The sequence below is a fragment of the Arachis duranensis genome, chromosome 3 (genome assembly GCF_000817695.3).
Source record: "Arachis duranensis cultivar V14167 chromosome 3, aradu.V14167.gnm2.J7QH, whole genome shotgun sequence".
Classification (NCBI taxonomy): domain Eukaryota; kingdom Viridiplantae; phylum Streptophyta; class Magnoliopsida; order Fabales; family Fabaceae; genus Arachis; species Arachis duranensis.
The window spans coordinates 105,358,437-105,367,607 of record NC_029774.3 but is presented as its reverse complement, the minus strand read 5'-3'; the positions used below and the strand labels follow the sequence as shown (position 1 = coordinate 105,367,607).

The 9,171-nt window shown below is 35.3% G+C and overlaps 1 protein-coding gene across 1 annotated transcript; it reads left to right on the top strand.

Moving 5' to 3' along the window:
- Positions 1 to 2,689: 2,689 nt before the first annotated feature.
- Positions 2,690 to 8,660, top strand: LOC107479983 (uncharacterized). Its single transcript, XM_016100104.3, has 9 exons — positions 2,690 to 3,206; positions 3,297 to 3,497; positions 3,600 to 3,722; positions 3,833 to 3,870; positions 3,963 to 4,083; positions 4,355 to 7,324; positions 7,468 to 7,605; positions 7,820 to 7,917; positions 8,031 to 8,660. The coding sequence occupies exons 1-9, from the start codon at positions 3,129 to 3,131 to the stop codon at positions 8,278 to 8,280; spliced, it is 4,017 nt and encodes a 1,338-aa protein (XP_015955590.1). The 5' UTR covers positions 2,690 to 3,128; the 3' UTR covers positions 8,281 to 8,660.
- Positions 8,661 to 9,171: the final 511 nt, after the last annotated feature.

Genomic DNA, 9,171 nt, shown 5'->3' with positions numbered 1-9,171 from the left:
ATGGAATCTTCACGATCATTTTCCCTTAGCACCGTTGGTGTGTTTTATATATTATGACTGGTTGGTCTCATTCATGTATAGCATATATTTACAACCATGTACAACTACTACTAGTAGTATATAATTGGAGAATGTGTCCCTTCGTACACATTGAGGTATATATGATTATATTCATACATTATTATTTTTTATGATTTAATTTGCGGGCCCTAGAAGAAGTGAGCAACTCCGTCCTTGCTTATATGAAGAAATTTACATTGTCCAACCACCTTAACATATTATAGTATAGGAGTATCACACACCTCAACTACTACTAATTAATTTAATATAGTCGTCTATCTTCTTACAATGCCCTTAGTTTCAATTTAATGCTTATGTTTGGTGCCCAAGAAATACCATTGACTATCGACTGCACAGGCAGAAGCCAGTTTTAATTTCTTGTATACTCCAGTCTTTACTCACTTGAGCATTTTTTTAAATACCTCGATCCCTTAAATTGATGAAATAAATGCATGTGATGGGTACTTCAATAAAAATTTTATAATTTTTTTAGATAATAAATTGTAAAATTAAATTATATTTTTATACAAAATATTTTTATTTGAATAGTTTTTAAATATACTCGATACTTGTTAACTTAAGCTAAGCGATTATATTTCATAAATAGACAAGATATAGTTTGACTTTTTACACAGCTAGTTACGAATTGTCATTATGCAGTAAAAATCACATATTTTAATTTAGAGTTGATTACGTGTATTTAGGATCCTATATTAGAATTGGAATGTGCTGTTGTTAAGATGTCATTTTCGTAATATTGGAAAAGGAGCACGGAATTATGGACCGTTTGAGCTTTTCAATTTTTATTTTTCCCCTAAACTAATAAATAATTATATGTTCACAATTCACATACCCGATCTTATCCTAAGCTTCCCATCGATAGCCTCTCACCATTCGGATTATATTTTTTCAGCCGTTTTAGCCAAGCTATTTGATTTTGTATTCCAAATACTCCTATTGAATAAAAAGATTATTGAAAAATATGATGCGAAATTAAAAATACAAAAGATACTGTAGTCGTTATAAGAATTTTAATTAATACGATATAGAAAACGTTAGAAAGGTGAGAGCGGTGAAAGGTGGATTGCTTATTATGATAAATTCTTGGGGAAGGGGCCAGTGGTTGTCTAATTGAGCAAGAAATTAAAAAGGAAGAAGCGAAGAAAAATACAGAAAACTACATTCATTAGTGGGGTCCTCTTAATTCAAGTATCCGATATGATGATAATGAGACTCTAAATGGAATCCAATAATAGTGAGTGAAAAATAATGTAATATGCATCATATTATATAATTGTGTGTGTATGAATACGGATTCACATTGAATTAAAGTATACACTTTTTCATAAAAGCTCCTTCATAGAGGCTTGCAATATAATAATAATGTTGATCGTTGAGATAAATTAAAGACAATTTGTTAAGGATGGAATTAGATGATTTAACATATATTAATGGTAGCTAAAAATTCAGAAACGGTTAATTTACGTGAAATTAATAATTGAGAGTCGTAATAATTTAATTAAATTTATTAACTTATTTAATAATTTTTAATTATTAATTTTTATAAAATTAATTATATTTGAGTTTCTATCTTAATTATATTATTCAATTATACTATAGCTCATATTCATTTATTATAAAACTGTATTTCGAATTTGGTAAGTCTATTGTACATGCACATTTCACTAACATAAATATATACTCTTTTTTTTCGTATTCTTTTTTCTTTGTTTTTTTTTTAAATATAAAATTGATCTTCTGATTTATGAATTTTAATTTTTTAAAATTTTTAAAATACAAAACTGACCCTTTAATTTGTAAAATTTTAAAATTTAAATTCAGCATTTTTCAAATCGAATTATCAGTTTTTTTCTTTCTCCAATTCGATATCTCCGATTTGTGTTTTAGAAATAAAAAAAAATCAACTCTATATTAATTAAAAATACACAAATTTTTTATAACCATATTAAAAAATGAGACCGATAATAATTTGGTTGATTAGATGACTTAAATATAAAGATTTATTGTTTTAATTTTGTGGTGCTAATATTTGTACGGTCACGTGGCACGTGCCATTTTCCACTTGAGCTTAGACGCCGACGCATGTTTTTTTTAACTTTCTACTAATACACCATGCTCAGAATCAGACACTCCAATTGTCTCGCCATAAAATCAATCTCAACGCACTACATTCGCGTTACTGACTAATTGACTATATTCTCCCAAAGATTTGTTTAAATACAAATTTTAATAATTAATTATATTCGCTGCATAAATAGTTTGTATCAACGTCACCCCACTCATATCTCATAAATATAGTTTGTGCCTATGATAAATGTACCATAATGTGTACATTATTTTTTTGACGCCAGTGAAAAAAATTAAAAGTTTATAGAGAATTAAAATTTATTTTTATTTAAAACTCAATTCTATAATTTAAAATGACTATAATATATTAATAGAATATAATTCAATTTTATTAAAAATCAAACTTCTTTTAATCTGATTTACAAATAAAAAAATTAAAATTAAAATTTTTAAAAGAATTTAAACTATTTATTTTTAGTTGTTTTAAAAAAGAAAAGAATTTAATTCTGTAGTAAATTTTAATTTCTAGCCTTCTAAATGAGCTCTAAAAAAATGATCTGACAGATGCAGGAGGGTAGCTTCGCTTTTGCGTGCTGAGTGTCGAGAGAGAAAGGAAAAAAGAATTGACATTAACAGACAAACACACTATTCATCCCAATATTCAGTAGCCTACTGCGATCAAAAACACTTACATCAGATCTACCGTTTCATTCTCTCTCTCTCTCTCTCTCTTCACATCTCAACGTTCAAGCTATTGTCCTCACTCCTCAACTACTACTTCTAAACTCTCTGTTTCGATTTGGAAGTTGGAACCACTCAGCATTTTTGTCTCCATTCACTTCTCCGTCGTCCGTAACGGTCATTTTACTCGGGGCGGGACACCGGAGCATCGCTTGATGACGTAGTTTTCCGAAGGCCAAAATCCACGGGGAGCTACGACTAGCAAACCTGGGTTTTGGACTCATACTGAGGCTAGGAAGATGTTCAGGCCTGCAAGATGGAGAACCGACAAGAACAAGGTCAAAGCTGTTTTCAAGCTCCAATTCCATGTGACTCAGGTACATTAAATTTCTTTCCCCTTCACTTCACTTGACTCATCTTTCTCCCTCTCAATGTAGAATTAAATCACTCTGTGTTTGTTCGTTCAGATGCTGCAATCTGGAGTGGATGCATTGGTGCTCTCTATAGTCCCTGTAGACATTGGAAAAGCAACAACAAGATTAGACAAAGCTTCCGTTAATGGTGGAATTTGTAGATGGGACAATCCTGTCTATGAAACTGTCAAGTTTGTTCAGGACTCCAAGACTGGAAAATTCACTGAGAGAATCTATTACTTTGTGCTCTCCACTGTATGAATTCCTCTCTTGATCACTCGCTTTTTATTGTTGTGGTTCGTAATGTCAGAATGTGATTGTGATCTACGGTTCTGTGTTTCTATCTTTTTGATGTAGGGGTTATCCAAAGCTAGCACCATTGGTGAAGTTTCTATAGACTTTGCAGATTATGCTGAGGCTACAAAGCCTTCCTCTGTCTCTCTTCCCTTCAAGAATTCTCGTTGTGACGCTGTTTTGCATGTTAGTCTTTGGTCCTTTACTCTCTACTGTTTTCAATTTTTTGCTTTTACAGAGATACAATTTAATGCAAGATTTTTGCTACTAGTTCTGATTTCTTGCTTCATGGACAGGTATCAATTCAGAGACTACAAGAAAACAATGATAAAAGGTATAAGGGTTTATCAATTTAACATGGTTATATCATTTCATACTCTTAAGGTTATAGAGTTTGCTTATTTTGACTTTGATTAATAATTGCAGAGAGGAAGAAGAATGCGAAGATGGAAAAATAAAACATGATGCTAATAATAATAATAAGAGCTTGAGAACCTATTTAACCAATGGACATGCAGATGAAAGCACCAGAAGTGATGCATCTGAAGTAAGGTTTCATTTCACTTGCTGGGACTAGGAATCATTTTTGTTTGTTTTATATATCCCAATCCATAAGATCATTTTCTGAACAATCTTTTCTTGAAGGTTATGAGGGGGATTTTCATCTGTGTACAAGTTAACACATTTTTTCTTTCTAAACTGCAAATTTTTCTAACTATATAAATTCGATGCAAACTTAACAATTTTCCTTTGCTTATTCTGAAAAGTTAAAAAAGTTGTATGGTGATAAATAAAATTACTCTTCTGATGTTTCACAGGACGTTTCTGCCAAATCAAACACCAGAGGAGCTGAATTGAGTGCTGATTGTAGGACTTCTAGTGGATCTGACTTAACATTGTCAAGTTCTGAGGGCAGCGGTGGGCTTGATACACCTCGAGAACACGGAGTAAGAAATGCTAGCATCCAACCCAACACGAATGGTTTTGTTTCTCCTCCAGGGCACCCTCAGGACCCTCAAAATCCTGCTGCAAATGCCACAGTGTATGATGTGCAACAGAGACCACAATGGGGCTGGTTAGCTGCTTCAGAACATGGTTTGAGTACAGACAATTCAACAAATGATTCTCAGGATGCCCTACCAAAGGAAGGGTCCCAACCAGCAGCTGATATGGAAATTGAAAGGCTCAAAGCTGAACTTACTGCCATTGCCAGGCAGAAGGATATGTCAGACTTGGAACTACAGACTCTCAAGAAACAAATCATAAAGGAAAGCAAAAAGGGACAGGACCTCTCAAAGGAAATCATGAGCTTGAAGGAGGAAAGAGATGCACTCAAAGCAGAATGTGAGAATCTCAAGTCTTTTCACAAAAGAATGGAAGAGGCTAAAGCAAGCACCAAGTCACTACTGGATACTGGAGACCTTCGCACTCTTGTTGAGGAAATTAGACAAGAACTGAGTTATGAGAAGGACCTTAATGCAAATCTTCGATTACAGTTAAACAAGACGCAAGAATCAAATGCTGAACTTGTTCTCGCTGTGCAGGACCTGGATGAAATGTTAGAGCAGAAAAATAAGGAAATATATAATCTTTCGAATAACCATGAACCGAATAAGAACTCTCATGAGATGGAGAGGAAAAGTTCAAAATATGAAACAGAAGATGATGAAGATCAGAAAGAATTGGAAGAGCTGGCTAGGGAGCACAGCGATGCCAAGGAGACTTACTTACTTGAGCAAAAAATTTTAGATCTGTATGGCGAAATAGAGTTGTATAAGAGAGACAAAGACGAGTTAGAGATGCAGATGGAGCAGCTTGCACTAGACTATGAGATATTGAAACAGGAAAACCATGACATAGCATACAAGCTGGAACAGAACCAACTGCAAGAACAGTTGAAAATACAATATGAATGCTCATCTCCTCCTCCTGCTATAGAGGGGATCGAAAGCCACACTGAGAGTCTGGAGAATCAACTCAAGAATCAGTCAGAAGAATTGTCAAATTCTATGGCTACTATCAAGGAGCTTGAAGACCAAGTCTGCAAGTTAGAGGCACAAATCAGCAAGTTAGAGGAGGAAATGGAGAAACAGGCCCGTGGGTTTGAATCTGATGTAGATGCTCTGAGACGTGACAAAGCTGAACAGGAGCAAAGAGCCATCCAAGCTGAGGAGGCTTTGCGTAAGAGCAGGAGCACAGAAAGCCATATCAAAAGTCTGGAAAGTCAACTTATGAAAGAGTCAGAAGAATTGTCACATTCCCTGGCTACTATCAAGATACTTGAAGCCCAAATCAGCAGGTTAGAGGAGCAACTAGAGAAACAAGCTGATGAGTTTGAAGTTGATCTAGATGCTGTGACACGTGACAAAATCGAACAGGAGCAAAGAGCCATCCATGCTGAGGAAGCTTTGCAAAATGTCACGAGCACTGTCGAGAGTTTGGAAAATCAACTTGTGAAACAATCAGATGAATTGTCGAATTCTCAGGCTACTATCAAGGTACGTGAAGCCCAAATTAGCCGGTTAGAGGAGAAAATGGAGAAACAGGCCCGTGGGTTTGAAGCTGAGCTTGATACTGTGATGTGTAACAAAGTTGAGCAGGAGCAAAGAGCCATCAATGCTGAGGAAGCCTTGCAAGAGAGCAGGAGCACTGAACGTTGTATTGAGGTTCTGGAAAATCAACTTAAGAAACAATCAGAAGAATTGTCAGATTCTCTGGCTACTATCAAGGTACTTGAAACCCAAATCAGCAGGTTAGAGGAGGAAATGGAGAAACAAGCTCATGGATTTGAAACTGATCTAGATGCTGTGACACGTGACAAGATTGAGCAGGAGCAAAGAGCCATCCGAGCTGAGGAAATTTTGCGTAAGACAAGGCTTAGAAATGCTAATACTGCTGAGAGGCTTCAAGAAGAATTCAAAAGGCTCTCAGTGCAAATGGCCTCTACATTTGATGCAAATGAGAAGGCTACCATGAGAGCAATGAAAGAAGCTAGCGAACTTCGTGCCAGAAAAAGACTGGTGGAACAAATGCTGCATAAAGTCAAAGAAGAGCTTCACTCTGTCAAAGGTGATTATGAGGTAAAACTGATTGGGCTTTCCAATCAAATTGATGTCATGACAGTCAAAATACAACAGATGTCGTTGGAAATTGAGGACAAGTCCAAGCAGCTTGAAAATCAGAAGAATCATGATGAACAAGTTAGTAGTGATTTCCCTGAGGAAATGCAGAATCTAAAAGCTGAGAATGAAAGGCTTAAAGCAGAGATTTCATGCTTCTCAGAGCACTTAGTACAACAAGAAACTTTGAGAACGGAACTGGAAGCTATGAAGAAATCAGTTGAAGAATCTGAGACTCTGTTGCAGAGAAAGACCGTGGAAAGAAATGAGCTGGTGATTACAATTGTTTTATTGAAGGAGGAGGCAGAACAGCTGCTTGATGAATTAAGTAAAATGAGGGATCTCAAAAATGAAAAAGAAACAGTGGGTAGTAGAGACTTGCAGTCAGAGTTAGAAGAACTTAGGGCTCAATATGATGCCTTGAAACGTTCTCTTTCTGAGGATGAGGCTGAGATAGAAAAATTAAGAAAACAAATTTTCCAGCTAAAGGGTGAACTAAAGAAAAAGGATGATGCATTAGCCAACAATGAGAAGAAGCTCAAGGATAGGAATGGACACACACAACTTTCTGATGGAGCTAAAACCAGTCCAAAGAACAAAAAATCTGCTCCAAATTCTCAAAATTCAAAAGAAATGGCAAGCCTCAGAGAGAAAGTAAAAATGCTCGAGGTAACTTTGAGAAAAATTCTTGATACCTTTATTTTTTCCATGGATATTGTTATCTACTGCTCATCATTTTCCAATTCCTCGCATTTTCTTAGAATAAAACTATTTGCAGTGGGGCATATTAACAGAGAATTTTGTATTTCTAGGCCCTGATAAAGTCAAAGGAAACTGCATTGGAAACGTCAACTTCCTCTTTTCTGGAGAAGGAAAGGGAACTGCAGTCCAAAATTGAGGAACTGGAGGACAAGGTGGAGGAATTCAGTCAGAGCATTGCACTGCAAACGGTATATTGATTACAAACACAGAGCAACGATTGAGCAATTTGACAATATTAAAGAAAAATTTCAGCCTTTAATTATCAACTATAGTCTTATTTATGATCTGTCTTAGTAGATGAAAGTTTCTTCACATTGTTGTCTGGTATCTGGATTAAGCTTTAATCAAATTGCTGATTTCTAACGGTAACGAATTGTATACATTGGCGCGCGCTTCAACCAGGTTGTCGAGGATAAGTGTGTTACAGTTGAGCCTCCTAATGATTCTGCATGTGTGTCTGGACAAAACGGTGCTGCTGCTGCGTTGTCATTATCCAAGAGGTCTGACTGATTTCCCACTTTTCCTTCAATACCCTTTCCTTTACCTTGTTAATTGTTAGTACTAGTCTTGCAACTGAATTGTGTAATTGTTGATCATTTTCTTGTCATGGCAGCGATGCAAATTCCTTAGAGAAAGAAGCAGATATGTCCAGAGTGGATAATGGGGATGGCAACCTTTGCAGCGACATGTTAACCGAATTGTTGTTGTTGAAGGAAAGAAACAAATTGATGGAAAATGAGCTGAAAGAGATTCAAGAAAGATACTCCGAAATGAGTCTAAAGTTTGCAGAGGTAGAAGGTGAAAGACAGAAGCTTGTTATGACTGTACGGTATCTCAAGAATTCACGCAAGGGTGGTCAGTGACCTATTGTTCCTATCCAGCTATCTTGGGGGCCTCCACTGTATAGTTACTACATATCACAGCAAAAGAGAAAACAGAAAACAGTTAAAATAAATAAGTTAATGTGTATATTGGCAACATAATATGTATCCCTTTTCCCCTTTTCATAGTTTTTTTTTCTTTTCTTTTGGGGTGGGAGGTTTAACTCTTGATGTGTTCCACATAAGGGTACCATTTTAGAGTTATCAGGTACTTTGTAATGCCAAGAGTGTGAGTTAGTTGACAAATAGAATGTTGAGCAGTTCTTTGATTGTTTCTTTTTCGTTGTGTTTATATTCATATTCTTTTATTGTATCCTTTCATTGTTTAATATAAATGAGAAGTTCTTTCATTGCATATTTAATTTGCGCTCATTTTCTTATATGTATATTTACTGATACATTTTTACACAATTAAACCTTGGTAATATAACCGAAATTCCAACTTAATTGCACACTTGATTCAATAATTCTCTCGATATATATTTCGATTCGGAGATATCAAAGAAAGGGAGAGGTTGGTGTTAATGTTTTAAAAGCAAGGGGACAAGATATTGAGTGGTGGACCACAGAGAGCAAGTCAAGGCAAATGAGTCTACAGCAAACAAGAGTAGAGCGTGAGAGCTATTTATTTTCTGTTATCATTTTTCTTTTTTGATCTATAATTTCAAATTGGCTAATGTCTCCTTGAAATTTGGTTAGGTTGGAAATGCTGGTGGTGTCAGTGGAAAATTCATGTCCGATGTTGTGAGCAAAGCAAACTTGTTCTTTCTTTCTCTCTTATTATTCTTTTTTCTCTCCAGATAACGATTATTTCTATTTTTGTTATTGTTACCATGGTGTGTTTTACGATTTACTCTCTAATTTGTAATTGTT

Excerpts from the sequence above, each read along its gene's own strand:
- LOC107479983 (XM_016100104.3), top strand. The coding sequence starts at position 3,129 with ATGTTCAGGCCTGCAAGATGGAGAACCGACAAGAACAAGGTCAAAGCT. Across the intron at positions 3,207-3,296 it reads TCCAATTCCATGTGACTCAG|ATGCTGCAATCTGGAGTGGA; the intron begins GTACATTAAATT and ends TTGTTCGTTCAG. Across the intron at positions 3,871-3,962 it reads CAAGAAAACAATGATAAAAG|AGAGGAAGAAGAATGCGAAG; the intron begins GTATAAGGGTTT and ends TAATAATTGCAG.